We start from the raw sequence: 16,091 nt of genomic DNA, 5'->3' as shown, positions 1-16,091 counted from the left end.
GGTGGAACGGTGGACGACTGGTTAGAGCGTCTGCCTCACAGTTCTGAGGACCGGGGTTCAATCCCCGGCCCCGCCTGTGTGGAGTTTGCATGTTCTCCCCGTGCCTGAGTGGGTGTTCTCCGGGTACTCCGGTTTCCTCCCACATCCCAAAGACATGCATTAATTGGAGACTCTAAAAATTGCCCGTAGGTGTGACTGTGAGTGTGAATGGGTGTTTGTTTGTATGTGCCCTGCGATTGGCTGGCAACCAGTTCAGGGTGTACCCCGCCTCCTGCCCGATGACAGCTGGGATAGGCTCCAGCACGCCCGCGACCCTGCTGAGGAGAAGCGGCTCAGAAAATGGATGGATGGATAGATGACTAATGACATGTTAACTATATTCCCCGCCAAGTGGCACTTTTCAAAAGTATGTTAAATACCAGTTAAGCTGTGAGCTGACTTCCCTGACTGCATTGTTGAAACAGCAAAATAATTGTAGAGTTTATATTCAAATGCCTCACATTTTCTGTGACATTTCAAAATAAAATAAAGTATAATTATACAGTACATGGCGGCACAGTGGACGACTGGTTAGAGCGTCAGCCTCACAGTTCTGAGGTGCGGGGTTCAATCCCCGTCCCCGCCTGTGTGGAGTTTGCATGTTCTCCCCGTGCCTGCGTGGGTTTTCTCCGGGCACTCCGGTTTCCTCCCACATCCCAAAAACATGCATGAATTGGAGACTCTAAATTGCCCGTAGGCATGACTGTGAGTGCGAATGGTTGTTAGTTTCTATGTGCCCTGCGATTGGCTGGCAACCAGTTCAGGGTGTACCCCGCCTCCTGCCCGATGACAGCTGGGATAGGCTCCAGCACGCCCGCGGCCCGAGTGAGGAGAAGCGGCTCAGAAAATGGATGGATGGATGGATGGATATACAGTACATCATAAATGCTGCGATTGTGTTGACACTGTATCTCGCCCATCATCAATAGAGATAGATTTCACCTCACCTGTCACTATAAATAGAAATTACCTACAAAATGGACAGACAAATTCAATAGGTGGTGGTTTGGTGCATATACTGTATTTTTGCTCTGTCTGTGCATTCATAGATATTTATAGTTTATATATAGGCAGTCAGTCTAGTGGTTAGCATACAATGGTTTATAAGAAGTCTACGCACCTCTATTCAAATGGCAGGTTTTTGTGATATCAAAAATGAGACCAAAATGAGATTTCAAAACATTTTCCATCATTAATGTGACCTATAACCTATATAACTCAATTGATTTCTTTATAATCTTTTCGAGAGGGGGAAACACAACAAAACAAAAAAAAAACAACTGAAATAATGTAGCTGCACAACTGTGCACACCCTCTTGTAACTGGATGGGATGTCGCTGTGTTCAGAACTAGTCCCTTTTATTAAGCCCAAATAAAGTAGATGTTCTAATAGGCATTTCCTGACATTTTTGTAGTCGTACCATGTTGATTAAATAGTGATGTAGTGTTAACGTGTAGAGATTATTTGATTTTAATGTGACTGATTATATATATTTTTAACAGTTTTTATTTGTATTTCCTAATCATAAAATATACCATAGCTACACAAGTAGCAGCTTATTAAATCAATATAATTTACTGCTTTATAAAAAGACATTTGAGGTTACTATGTTGCTGCGGCCCTCAACAACCTTTTAAATTTCTCACATGGCCCCTTTGAAAAATTCTTTGCTCACCCCTGGTCCAATTAAACCGCTGGACAGACATATGCTTGGACAACTATGTTCTTGGACAACTGGTCCTCACTATAAAATTATATTATTTTTTTAAACAATTGTAATGACTAATTTATTTTTGTAACAAAAAAGAAAGACCATAAATTGCTAACAAATCAATCTTTATTACATGTAAGTATCCAAAGTATTGTAAAAATGTAATGTACGTTTTTTTTAACTTATTTTTTAAAGTAATCGGGCGATAAATCCATCCATCCATCCATCCATCCATCCATCCATTTTCTGTACTGCTTATCCTCACTAGGGCAGCGGGCGTGCTGGAACCTATCCCAGCTATCTTCGGGTGAGTACACCCTGAACTGGTCGCCAGCCAATTGGCGGGCACATATAAATGAACAACCATTCACACTCACATTCACACCTACGGGCAAGAGTCGTCAAAACGCCTGTTTTTGGGATGTGGGAAACCGGAGAACCCAGAGAAAACCCATGCAGTCACGGGAGAACATGCAAACTCCACATAGGCGGGGCCGGGATTTGAACCCTCAGATTATTCACAGGCCCTCAGAATTGTGAGGCAGATGTGCCAACCAGTCGTTCACCTTGCCCCCAGTAATAAATATAAATTAGTTAATTATTTTTTATTTTATTTTATTTTTTATGTGGCGGCACAGTGGAAGACTGGTTAGAGCGTCTGCCTCACAGTTCTGAGGAGTGAGGTTCAATCCCCGGCCCCGCCTGTGTGGAGTTTGCATGTTCTCCCCGTGCCTGGGTGGGTTTTCTCCTGGCACTCCGGTTTCCTCCCACATCCCAAAAACATGCATGGTAGGTTAATTAACAACTCTAAATTGCCCGTAGGTGTGACTGTGAATGCGAATGGTTGTTTGTTTGTATGTGCCCTGCGATTGGCTGGCAACCAGTCCAGGGTGTACCCCACCTCCTGCCCGATGATAGCTGGGATAGGCTCCAGCACGCCCGCGACCCTAGTGAGGCTCAGAAAATGGATGGATGGATATAAATGTTTCAAAGAGAAAAATGTCACTTTTTTTTTTTTTTTTTTTTTAACTAATCACAGATATATTTATCATTATTATATGTAATCTCATATACTAGTGGAGGTGTGATATACTTAGCTGTGAATAGTTTTTGAGCAAAGTTAGTTTTATTATTATGAACAGTCCGAAAAAGCAGTCAGTGTTGTTAGCACAAAACCTTAAGTCTTCCACTACAGCATAAAAAAAACACAAAACAAATTATTAGTATTTTGTTTGTTTCTAATCGAGAATAAAAAAATAAAGTTCTGGTTTTGTGGCCAACTGGCCATCCTATCATTATGCTGATGTAAATTTCAATTTTCAGAGCACCATATACTTTTTTTCATAGTTGGGTTCAGAATTACGCCTTGACCTCAAAGACAGTAGGGTCAACTCTGTTGCACAGTATTCAAAACAAGCATTATGGATTTCCTGCCACTTAAATGATATATCTTCCACTCATTTACTCATTATCCCCCAAATCCCACAAGAAAACCCAGAGCCAGCAGTCACCGTCACTGTGCATGTACAGTATGTTCAGTCATCCAAAGTCTGATGCAGCTTTCCCCCTCTGTATCATATCCCATTGTCCAAAACTATTTTAACCAAGATGTTGTATTGGTTCACTTTTCCCAAAAAAAATTGTTCTTAATGTGGTGATTTTGAGTTTTATTTTAAGTCAAAACCACATTGACCATCCTGGTTGTCAAGACCAACCCCTTTCTCATTCCAGAGTACAAAAGCCACTGAAGAAAAGGGGGGGAATCCCCAAAATACTGTTTGGTCAACATCATAAGTTTAAGACAATTATTTCATTTGGAATTTTTTTTTTAGCTTGCTACTTCAGTGCTGGTAAATTACTTGGATAACAATAAGAATAATAAAAAATAAGCACAACATACAGGTAAACACGTCACACAATTCACCACAAATAAAGACCTGCTTTTTCCATAATTAAACCGAAAAGCATGGGGCAAGTAAAACGCTTTTTAAATAGGAGCTGAGAAAGTTTTTTTTGCGGGGTAAATTATTCTCCCAACTCCCCACGTCGCGTCACTTCCTCGGCTAGCGCCCATCCCTTTGGAAGGAGAAAAAAACGACGGCGAGGGAAAAGAAGAACGAAGGGAAAAGAGACTCGAAAGTCGAGAAGGGAGACAAATATCCAGATGTAAAAGAAAGTCGGATATACAGACGAGAGAGGGTGAAGCAAACAGCAGAATATTATCCCTGTATAAGTAAGTTCTTTTATGAAAACTTCACGTGTTTTTGTGTGGCATGTTGATTGGTGAGTAGCCTTGCGGCTACTAGCTTAAAGTTAATATAGCAGCAGTATTAAAGACTTTATCATCTCTATAATTGTTACTTTAGTCGGGATATGAGTCATGTACTGTATTTTGTATTTGGTAATGTTAAAATTTAATTTCCCTCAGGGGATGATCTATCTATCTATCTATCTATCTATCTATCTATCTATCTATCTATCTATCTATCTATCTATCACTACTGTACATTGTACCTACACTAAGCCCACATTCTATACACTAAGTTTATATATATATATATAAAAAATACTTAGTCTTGTTTTGCACCCCAAAGAAAAATATAGAACCCACCAAAACGTATTTGACTATAAGAGTCTTTGTTTTTGTCCTAGGGCAATTTAACACCTAGCAAAAGGTTGCGACTTGAGTAATTTGACTGTAAAAGTATTGTTATCATGTTTTTGTCCACATGCAACTCCTGAGGGCAGACAAAAGTATGCAGTGAGTGTGTTCAAGTACAAGCCTCAGCATGGCCTTCTTCACAGTGGCAAAATGCTCATTGGCTGCCCGCCGTATTGCACAACACTGTTTGCTTTCTAATCAAGAGAGCATGTTCTATCCTGATATCATCTTTATTTCGCACCGCTTTCACTTATTCAGTGCCTTAAATTGACCCTAACGTCCAATTTTTTTTAGCAGTCATGCCGCTCCACAAATCAACCCGAGCGTCTCGTTTGGACCCCACCATGATCTCAGCCCCTTTGGGTGACTTCCGTCACACCATGCACATTGGCAGAGGAGGTGACGCCTTCGGGGACACCTCCTTCCTGTCTACGCTGGGTCCAAGCCCACCCATCTCCGACCCGGGGAGCCCGGGGTCTTCGTCTGTGGACTACCCGGCAGCTGTAAACCACAGTGATCTGTATCAAGAGCCTACGGGGAGCTTACAAAACGATGAACTCGAGTACTCCGTGTCGTCGTTCACCCTGGATTTGGATCTAGATCTGGGCCCTTCCATGCTGGGGGACGTACTAGGTGTGATGGATGGATTGGGACTGGACTGCAACAAAGAGGATGTGTTCAGTCCCAAAAGCGTTACGTCTCCAGTGGAAACAAAGCCCGGCAAGGAGATGTCTGTTGTGAACAGGCACAACGAGCTGAACGGAAAGAACCTGAATGAGAACCAGACGGGCGATGGCAGAATACCAGATGGGATCAAGCCGAAGGGGCTGCGACCCAAGGTGAGATTCAGTGACAAGCGGGAGGAGATCATTCGCCAGGCCTCTGAGGAGGAAGAGGGTCAAGGGTTCGAATTCCAGGAGGACCTGACGGTGAGTCCGACGAGGGGTGAGACGGAGTTCGCCGCCCACAAAGATCTGCCTCCTAGCCCCGCCTCGTCTCATAGCTCCGACTACGAAGGAGTGAGCGCGCTGGACCGGAGGAGGGTCGGCAGCAGCCACTCGGAGACTGACTCAGAGGAAGAGGAAGTAGGGCGGGGCTATACATTTGAAGATGAGTTTGATGATGAGATTGGACTATAGGACCAGTCAAGTGTGTATCAAGTGTTAGTTATACACCCCTTTAGAAAAAGTTAGGGATATTGGGCTTTCAGTTGAAATTTTGGAATAAACCTAAAATGCACCGTAGCCTTTGTGAACTTAATTTGAGCTTCTCTAAACCTTTGACTGCACATGTTCAATATTTGAGTAATCTTTTCACAACTTGCTGTTCTCTAACAAGGAGCTGAACAGCAAAATTCACAACAGGTTTGATCCATGAATGCACCAATACATTTCCAAGGTTTACTTCCAATGGCTTTCTGTGACTCTTCCAATCTCTCTGTTGCAACCTTCTGATAACACTATCAGCTCAGAGGCCACTTCTCGGGGAGAACATCCAGTTAGAAGTTCTGAGGAGAGATATAGAGAAGTGGACATCCTTGGAAATATTTGACATAAAAGAAAGTAATGCAACATTGGATATGCGCAATCAAAATTGGTCAAATGAAGCTCGACTGTGAAAAGATTATGGTGCATTTTAGGTTCACCCTGAACTTTCACTCAGACGACAAATATTCCTAACTTTTTGTGAGTAGTGCACATCTTAAATTACATGACAAGGGGTCAAAGTGATGGATGTAAACTTGATTTTTGTTCTCTCCTGAAAGCTGTACATTGTGAAGACGATGTTGCTCTGCTGGAAAAAGACTTGTTTTATCGACAAGGGTAACATATGCCAAAGACCCATTTTATTACAAGCAGCATTTGTTTTTGTACAGTGAAAAAGTTGTAGCACTTCCCCCCACACCCCATTCACCCAGAGGCCTTTTGAATCACAATTTAATCTTTTACCAAATGTTCCATCCATGTTTTTAAGTGCCTTAAACTGAGCAAGTTTAGTAGTATTGTAGTATGTGCTGTCTACGGCTTTCCTCTCTACCATTGCATGTTTGCCTCCATGTCTGTCATTCGTTTCGACCGTCGTCGTGGTAGATTTTGTGAACGTGTAACATTCCATGTCTAGACTGAGTTTTCTGGATCAGATCTAGTCAGAGCTAACTGCAGAGTGCAGTTTTATTTTTTTTTGCATGTTTTCATTCACTACCAAAGCTTTTTCCTTTTTGGGCTGCAGGGCTGGAAAAAAATGGGACATGCTGAGACAATCAAATATTTTTTTGTGTTTATCCATTGAACTTGCTGGCATTTAATGTCCTGTGGTTTACAATGAAACAATAAAACTATTTGGGATATCAAATGAGCATAAGCTTTGTTTTCTATATGTTCTTTCACCTTCACTCAAAAGAATAGTTTCATACATTTTATCTTAAGCATGCAATAGTGCTTAAAACACATCTGTAAACTACAGTCGTAAAGTTTAGTGGAAAAGCTGACACATGGCAGCTATATTTGGTTGCATCTGTCAAAAATAAGTCCAGTATAGAGCAGTTAATGTTTGTAAACAGGAGCTAAGACACTTCCGGGTGGCATAAAAGTGACTACTGCTGAAGTATGTGTGACTTCATAGTGAAAAGGTCTATAGAAGTTCCTCAAGGGCAAGGTACATTGGGAATTATATATTTTACATATGATGAAGCATGTACAAGCCATGCGTCTGAACACACACTACACGGATATTGTTCTGAACACGTTGAATCCGGACAGGGCCGTGGAGACCATTATGCCAGGAATCTGCGGGTGCCAGTGGATCTCCTTGATCTCAGACTGGCCCTGGTGCAGGAAGAGCAGCTGCGGGGGTAGGTCTTTCATGCCCGCCACCCTGGTGCCCACGTCACACGACTCCACTGACAGATCCCACTGGCTGACCACATCGTCTGCCCCGGATGCGGCGAACACGCTCGAGTCCACCGGGTTCCACTCCACCGAAGTGATGGGGGCGCAGTGCTGCTTGAAGTTGGCCACGGGCCGCCCGGTCTAAACAGCACCCCAACAAGAACATTAGTTTACATGGGTAAATGGATTGATTTCTAGTGTCCTAATTGCTAAAATGTATAAATCTCAAATTTATCTTTCTAACAAGAATGCACAGGGATAAACTGATCTGATGAGATTTGACAATGTTAAATTGTGTTTTCCATATTTATATTTCTGCCAACTGCTAAATCCAGGTCAGAGCTGGATTACTTTAAATCTTAAAACCTATTTTTAAAAAATTAAACAATTGTACATGGCTACACGCATCTATGTTAAATAGGATTTTACATATTACATTGCTGCAGAATCTAGATCAGATATGGATTAATCTTGGTTTGATGTTAAAACTTCTAACCCTTGCAACTACTGTATACCCATCAAATTTGTTCATTTGTTACATTATGGCAAATGCACAATCTGGATCAGAGCTGTATTAAAAATGGTTTGACATAGCTTCTGACCTTGCATATACAGCAAATTTTGTTCAGGCCTCAGGCTGTGTCAAATGTGATTTTTCATGTGAAACTTTGCCAAATGCACAATCTAGATCAGATCTAGATTAAATGTGGTTTTACATTACAGCTTCAAACACTGCATTAGGATACATTTTTCTCAAGCATTTGATCAATTTAAATACGATTTGACATGTTACATTGCTACAAAATGTGCAATCTCAGAAGAGTTCAAAACATCAGATCAGGTTGGACTTCCATTTTACAGAAATGTAGATTTAAATGAATACAATTTGACAGATTTGTATTTAAAACTTATGTTCCAAAATATTAATCGTTTATCACATACCTTTTTATGTGGTAAACAATGTGTGGATGCTTACCATAACTGAGAAAGTCATTGGAAGAATACCCAGCTTTTATAATAAATTGAAGTTGATATCAAAAAGCTATAAATTATCAAGACAAACCACACCTTTAAAAACATACCCACTTTAAAGTGTACTCATTTGCCTTAATCTGGTCCACATGGGCAAAAAAAAAATCCCCAAAAGAAGTGATTATTTCCTGCCGACTACACTTATGTCTAAGTAATCAACGACCAGAATGAGGACGAAAAAAGCAGAGTAATCCGATGATGTCATACACCAATACAGATCTTGACTAAGGCTCACAGTGAAAACCTTACCTTAAACTGCCGGAGGTCCCACACTTTGAGAAGCCCATCGTCCCCCCCCGAGAGGAGGAACGGTTCGGTTCTGTTCCAGCTGATGACGTTGATGTCTGACTCATGGGCTTTGTTGGCTGACAGCATGGAGGTGGGCGGGGCGCGGATATCCCAAACACGGATGGACTGATCTACTGAGCATGACGCAAAAACCTGGAACAGACAAAAAAGAATGAATCCAGGTCAGTATGGAAAGCCGTTGGGGCATTTATTCCATATCTTTGATGTCCATCTTAAGGTCCATGTACTAGTACGCTCTTTGTCCACACTAGTAAGCCAATTTCAGCTCACTAGTGGGGTGACTGTCTTATTTATAATGTTTTTTTCCCCACTACTGTATGACATTATTGCACACTAGGAAGGACACCTTTGGCATACTAGTAAACTGCACTGCACTACTAGCAGGACTAGTGAAGTGCTAGATGTTAACTAGGACAACTGTATGTCACTAGTAGCACACAGTTGTCAACTAGTGGAGTTTTGCCTCACCAATAACATATACTTTGGTATAAAAAAAGTGTACACACCCCTGTTCAAATGCTGGGTTTTTGTGATATATATAATATATATATATATATATATATATATATAGAGACCAAGATAAATGATTTTGTGTTAACACTGACTGCTATTTACAACTGTTAATAATTCCTTCCACCATGTCTAAGGCCCCAGTTCCAGATGAAGAAAAACAGCCCCAAAGTAATATGCTGTCACAAAAATGCTTAACTGTAGGTATTTTGTTCTTTTAGTGATGAACAATGTTCTGCTTACGCCAAACATACCTTTTGGAATTATTGGTTTTATTGGACCATAAAACATTTCCCCATGTGCTTGGGAGATTTTGTTATGGTCAAATATATCACAAAAACCTGGCATTTGAACAGGGTTGTGTAAACCTTTTTTTTTTTTTAATACCTAATGTAATTGTCCTACTCAAGGATATTCTGCTTAAGGTTGTACTAGTAGGCCAAAAATTTAACTGGTGTGGAAAAATGTTACTAGTAAGACAGTCTGTGTACTAGTGTGCTGAATCTTTTTACAAGTGAGGACAAAAAGACTACCACTACATGGACCTTAAACTGGATATCAAGAATATCAAACAAAAAATGGATTTTAATAGGCCGGCTTTCCTGTTCACACAAAAGACTTAAAGTTGCATGTCTCCCAGGATCATGAAAAAGTACCGTAGTTTCAGTAGGTGACCACTGCAGGTCCTCGACAGACTTGCTGTGCGAGCTGAAAGGCCGCTGATCGATTCGCCACGAGGCTCCGCCCTCCTCTGGCTCCCACACATGGATGTTCTTCTTGCAGTCGCCACTGGCGAGACGACCTGTGAGTACACAGCCAAGCACACTTGCACTGAGTCACATGCTGAAGATTACAGAATTTGACTAAATCTTACAGGAAAAACAACTTTAAAGGAGACCAAAAAAAAAAAAAAAGGGATCAAGAATTGGTAGCTTGATAGAGTTTAATTCATTCCATGACCAAGCCTGTAACTTACTTTACTTATAAATCAAATACATTTCACGAGTTGCGGAAACGTCACCTACCAGGTACCATGGGCGACCAGTCAATGGCAAAGCCCTCAGTCATGTGACCTGAGAAGCTGAAGAGCGCTGCGGCTTCCTTCTGCTGCTGCATGAACGTCGCCATGGCCGCAGAACTGTGGACGGCCTCCAGCTGAGGTTGCAGATCAAATATTTCCACCTGTCCCTTCTCGGACCAGACAGCAGCCAGAGACTGGTCTCCACGCTGGGTCACCTGCAAGAAAAAAAATTAATAAATAAAAATTGAATCTTCGGGCGCAGGAAATAAAAGTTTGTGTAAAAGGTCAACATACTCTGACTCTGTTAATGCCGCCAAAGTGAGGCATCATGGCCAGTTCCATCTGCGGCTTTTTATTTTCTTCTTCATCCTCCTCCTCCTCCTCACCGTCTTCATCACTGCTTTCCTCCTCTTCCTCCTTTTCTTTCTCTGTTCCGTGAAGATTGTGCATGCGCATGACCAGCAGTCTGCAGGGAAATCAAAAACATGACTTGATATATTTTTCTGCAGTTGCAGATGCTGTTTAAGCAGGGACGAGCAAAAGATGGATGACAAGAAGAGGAAACGAGAGTCCAGGGGCTCTCTCACTGACATGATTTACTCAGACAGTTTGTGGACCGAAGCCATCATTAAAATTAGTTATTGTTTCCATCTGTGGTTGTGCTGCTTTCAACCCTTGTCTGCTGTGAAAAGTAAATGTTAAACTTACGTAAATAAAGCAAACTACCCCATGAATATGCCTGTAAATTATTGGTTAGAAATGAAATATGTAGCGCAGAATCAATTGAGATTTATCGATTCTATAGCCTTGACAGATATTACAAATACCATTAGGTCCAGAAGTATTTGAACAACACAGAATTCGTATAATTTTGCCTTCATACACCATGGCACTGTATTGTAACTTGCTCTGCTTTTATTTAAGAAGTTTCACAAAACCATACACCATTCACTATTTAGGAATCACATCCCTTTTATGCACATTACCTGCATGGTCTCAGAAGTAATTGGACAAAGTGAGACAATACCAGATATAAACAATTGTTTTAATCCTTTGCAGTCAATGAAAGCCATAAGTGTGGAAATCTCCAAATTCTGAGTTTCCTCCCTGGGAGATACTTTGCCACCCTTCAATTTCTGCTAGTTTGTGGGTCCTGCTACCTTCACTTTTGTCTTCAGTAAGTAAAAATATCCTCTAATGGAATGAGATCAGCTGACTTATCCACTGAAAAATATTCTATTAGTTTTTTCCTTAAGAAGGTCTAGAGGTACTGTCACAGCATGTGTTGGTTCATTATCAATGTATCCTATCAGTTTTGTAGAATGTGAGCAGAGTAGATAATCCCATAGATCTCAAAATTCAGCCACATCAATAAACACCAGTGAGCTCATTCCATTAGTAAGCCATCTTAAATTGAAAACACTCAAAGTTTTCACCATCAGGCTATATTAGATTCATGTTTTTTTCCACCTTTCTTGCTTGATTTTTCTTCATGTAACAAAGGAATGGATTTGGGGTCAACTGTTCAAATGCTTCAGAGCCCCCAGAAATGGAAGCACTCACACTAAAATACCACTTGTAAATGTTTTTTTGTGTGCATGCATTACTCATACAAGAGATTTCACCACTTACCACTGTATGCAAGTGAGGACAAAGAGCTGTTGTGGTGTGTTTATGTTGTGTTCATGAGACAACACCAACCTGTTGGCCATGGCTGTGTCAGCCTGTGTGCCCGCACACAACAACATGGATAGGGGGAACTCTTTCCTGCCGTCTCCATCACCGTCTGTCACAACGTCGAAGCTCAAACATGGTGCGCCTGCACGTCAATACGGTATAATTAACCAAAACATAGTAAATGTAGAACGTGAGTATTAGAACATTTTAAAATACTACATTATGGTACTATGTCCACTTTGCCCTTTATTGACATACTATTTCTAATGAGAATTGCTCAAATACTAACAGTGAATAATTCTGTAGATGTTCTGAATGTACTGAATAGTTTGACGTTTGGAATGGTTTGAATCAGTTGAGAGATGTGGAAAGGTTATAGGTAGAACACAGTTTTCTCAAGCAAGATTTCTGGCTCTCTCAGACTTGTAACTTCTTTTCTAAGAGGTCCTCTGTCCTCCACTCGTTACCTGTATTAACGGCTCCTGTTTGAACTCGTTATCAGTATAAAAGACACCTGTCCACAACTTCAAACTGCCACACTCCAAACTCCACTATGGCTAAGACCAAAGATCTGTCAAAGGACACCAGAAACAAAATTCTAGACCTGCACCAGGCTGGGTAGACTGAATCTGCAATAGGTAAGCAGCTTGGTGTGAAGAAATCAACCGTGGGAGCAATTATTAGAAAATGGAAGCCATACAAGACCACTGATAATCTCCCTCGATCTGGGGCTCCACGCAAGATATCAACCCGTGGGGTCAAAATTATCACAAGAATGGTGAGCAAAAATCACAGAACCACACGGGGACCTAGTGAATGACCTGCAGAGAGCCGGGACCAAAGTAACAAAGGCTACCATCAGTAACACATTACGCTGCCAGGGACTCAAATCCTGCAGTGCAAGATGTGTCCCCCTGCTTAAGCCAGTACATGTCCAGGCCCGTCTGAAGTTTGCTCGAGAGCATTTGGATGATTCCGAAGAGGCTTGGGAGAATGTCATATGGTCAGATTAAACCAAAACAGAACTTTTGGGTAAAATCTCAACTTGTCGTGTTTGGAGGAGAAAAAATGCTGAGTTGCATCCAAAGAACACCATACCTACTGTGAACCATGGGGGTGGAAACATTATGCTTTTGGGCTGTTTTTCTGCACAGGGACCAGGAGGACTGATCCGTGTAAAGGAAAGAATGAATGGGGCCATGTATCATGAGGTTTCGAGTGAAAAACCCCTTCCACCACCAAGGGCACTGAAGATGAAACATGGCTGGGTCTTTCAGCATGACAATGATCCCAAACACCGCCCGGGCAACGAAGGAGTGACTTCGTAAGAAGCATTTCAAGGTCCTGGAGTGGCCTAGCCAGTCTTCAGATCTCAAAACCATAGAAAATCTTTGGAGGGAGTTGAAACTCTGTGCTGCCCAGTGACAGACCCAAAACATCACTGCTCTCAAGGAGATCTGCATGGAGGACTGGGCCAAAACAACAGCAACAGTGTGTGAAAATGTTTGACCTCTGTCATTGCCAACAAAGGGTATATAACAAAGTATTAAGATGAACTTTTGTTATTGACCAAATACTTATTTTCCACCATAATTTGCTGATAAAGTCTTTAAAAATCAGACAGTGATTATCCGGATTTTTTCTTCTTCTCATTTTCTCTCTCATAGGTGAGATATACCTGTGATGAAAATTACAGGCCTCTCTCATCTTTTTAAGTGAGAGAATTGGTGGCTGACTAAATACTTTTTTTTGCCCCACTGTATAGGACATTTGTAAAATGTCTCCTTCAATTTGGGAATTTTGTCATGGAAAATGTGAAATACCGACAAATTGGGAACATGAAACTTGCAAATATATTTTTAAATTGGAATAAAAAGTCAATAGAGAAATATGGAAGGATGAGTTAGATTTGGATGTCATTTTTTTCATGGAAAATGTGGAATTGTGTGGGAAATTATGGAGAATGTAATAATTCGGTTGACTGGAATTGTTTGAATCAGTTGAAAAATATGGATGTTTGAAAAGGACAAAAAAGTGCCAAGATAATAGCAAACATTCACAAGGGTCTGAGCCATGAATGTACCATAAATGTATCTTTTTCACGGCGTACATATATTTGATGTCATATGATCAAGGCGAGACCTAACAATTGATCAACAGTACCATGCCATCATTGAGATCTCATAGTCATCAGCAAGTTGCGACAGAGAGACTCAAAGAGTTGCAAAAAGGTACAGAAGTGGATGTCCTTGGAAATATATTGGTGGATTTATGGATCAAAAATCTGTTGTGAATTTTGCAGTTCAGCTCCTTGTTAGAGAATAGTAAATCATGCAAAAAGTACTAAAACAAAGAGTTGAACATGTGCATTCAATAGTTTTGAGGTCAAATTAAGTTGAACTGTTACAGGTTATAGTGAATTTCAGATTCATTCAGAAATTTCACTGGTCAAAGGAGACTTATCTCCAAACAGTTAAGGGTTGGGTAAAGGTAATTATGGTGTATTCTCATTAAAGTAGATTTTGTCTTGATTATTTATGATTGTATTATCATTATATTGTTTTTTTTATGTATATGTTTTATGTACAGTTTGTGTACATCACATTGTACAGTTGGGTGTAGAGGTCTTTATTTGTATTTACTTTTCACTTGCCTCGTTATTCTGTGCTGTGTGAAGCCAGGTCGGCATTGTAAAAGATAAATCTGTTCTCAATTGCCTTACCTGCATAAATAAAGGTTAAATAGATAAAAATGAAACTAATGTGTGAATACTGAAGAACATTCACACATTATTTTGCACTTCAAAAATAATAGGAACATTAAAAACAAACCATAAAATAATAAATAATAATAAATAACGTTTCCTTGGAGTGTTCACAAAAGTTTTGCTCCCACTCGCCTGTTTGACACTCGTGGTACATGCGGTACGCAGACTGGTCCATCTCCAGCTCCTCTCCCGGCTTCAGCGGCTCGATTCCAGGTACGTACACTTTCTTATCCCCGTCCCCATCTTCTCCTCCGTCCTCCTCCATGTCCACTCCCTCGTCGTCGTCGTCGTCGCTCACGGCATCGTCCTCCTGCTGCTCCTCCATGCCGTCCGCTTCCTCGGCAAACGTGTCTTTGTTGGAGGCGGACATATTGGCGTACGAGGAGAAGCGTGCGCACTTCCGGTCACATGGTTTAACCCACCTTCACGTTTCACTCCCACTTTCTTTTTCTCGTCTCCTCGTCGTCGTTTACGGGAAGTCAGCACACAATTAACTGGCGCCTGCTAAAATATGTCCCGGAAATGTCGCTAAATGTTAAATAATACTTACTCCGTTTGACCAGAAGATTTATTTTAAGGCACATTCATTATGTTTACGTGGTGGGAAAAAGTCCTCCCACTCTGTGTGTACTTAAGAAGTTCAGATACTTGCGTATTTAAAAAAAAAAAAAAGCAATTGCTGACTGCTTAAATATACTTAAGTACAAAAGTAAAAATAGATTTTCACTTGTGAGTTATATACAATTATCAAGAGTCCTATAATGTTTGTTGCATTAGTTAAGCTGTTTTCCTAAAATTCGTTAATTAAACTATTTATTAATTGTAATATGTTTCATTAAAGTGGCAGAAATCCGTGTTTTGTTTCTAAATACATTAAATATGTTTGAAGATAAGGGCTGAAAACATGCAACACTTTATTGCAATATAGTGCTGATTTGTTGAGATCTCGCTTAAGCATCTTTTTCACCGTTCCTGATTTGTCAGGCTTGTTAACATTACTCTTCTCTGTACTGTGTTGAATTTACATGACATTTTTTGGGCCTGTTTAGTGCCACTTTAATTTACTTCCATGAATAGTTTGTCAATTGATTTAGAGGCATGGCATACCCTGAACTGGTTGCCAGCCAGGCGGCATGGTGGACGACTGGTTAGAGCGTCTGCCTCACAGTTCTGAGGACTGGGGTTCAATCCCCGTCCCCGCCTGTGTGGAGTTTGCATGTTCTCCCCGTGCCTGCGTGGCTTTTCTCCAGGCAGTCCGGTTTCCTCCCACATCCCAAAAAACATGCATGGTAGGTTAATTGATGACTCTAAATTGCCCGTACGTGTGAATCTGAGTGTGAATGGTTGTTTGTTTGTATGTGCCCTGCGATTGGCTGGCAACCAGTTCAGGGTGTACCCTGCCTCCTGCCCGATGATAGCTGGGACGTCCGTGACCCTAGTGAGGAGAAGTGGCTCAGAAAATGGATGGATGGAT

General features: G+C 41.0%; 2 protein-coding genes and 1 long non-coding RNA gene across 4 annotated transcripts; 2 read left to right on the top strand and 1 right to left on the bottom strand.

The window, feature by feature from the left end:
- Positions 1-3,787: 3,787 nt before the first annotated feature.
- cdc42ep5 (CDC42 effector protein (Rho GTPase binding) 5) lies at positions 3,788-6,768 on the top strand. Of its 2 annotated transcripts, none has more exons than XM_061776099.1 (2): positions 3,788-3,984; positions 4,711-6,768. In XM_061776099.1, exon 2 carries the CDS (start codon positions 4,713-4,715, stop codon positions 5,550-5,552), a length of 840 nt encoding a protein of 279 aa, XP_061632083.1. In that variant the 5' UTR covers positions 3,788-3,984; positions 4,711-4,712; the 3' UTR covers positions 5,553-6,768. The 2 variants fall into 2 exon arrangements, with proteins under 2 accessions (XP_061632083.1, XP_061632082.1); XM_061776098.1 differs by having other exon boundaries at positions 3,789-3,984; positions 4,708-6,768.
- Positions 6,676-15,084, bottom strand: grwd1 (glutamate-rich WD repeat containing 1). Its single transcript, XM_061776096.1, has 7 exons — positions 14,750-15,084; positions 11,875-11,992; positions 10,468-10,639; positions 10,178-10,388; positions 9,809-9,954; positions 8,583-8,774; positions 6,676-7,442 (listed from the first exon to the last, which is right to left on the bottom strand). Exons 1-7 carry the CDS (start codon positions 14,985-14,987, stop codon positions 7,134-7,136), a joined length of 1,386 nt encoding a protein of 461 aa, XP_061632080.1. The 5' UTR covers positions 14,988-15,084; the 3' UTR covers positions 6,676-7,133.
- Positions 7,344-8,755, top strand: LOC133479317 (uncharacterized). Its single transcript, XR_009788907.1, has 2 exons — positions 7,344-7,479; positions 8,551-8,755. It is a non-coding gene; the product is annotated as an uncharacterized LOC133479317 (long non-coding RNA).
- Positions 15,085-16,091: the final 1,007 nt, after the last annotated feature.

The sequence above is a fragment of the Phyllopteryx taeniolatus genome, chromosome 6 (genome assembly GCF_024500385.1).
Source record: "Phyllopteryx taeniolatus isolate TA_2022b chromosome 6, UOR_Ptae_1.2, whole genome shotgun sequence".
Taxonomy (NCBI): domain Eukaryota; kingdom Metazoa; phylum Chordata; class Actinopteri; order Syngnathiformes; family Syngnathidae; genus Phyllopteryx; species Phyllopteryx taeniolatus.
Note: the sequence above shows the minus strand (reverse complement) of the source record. Positions and strands in the feature narration are given on the sequence as shown.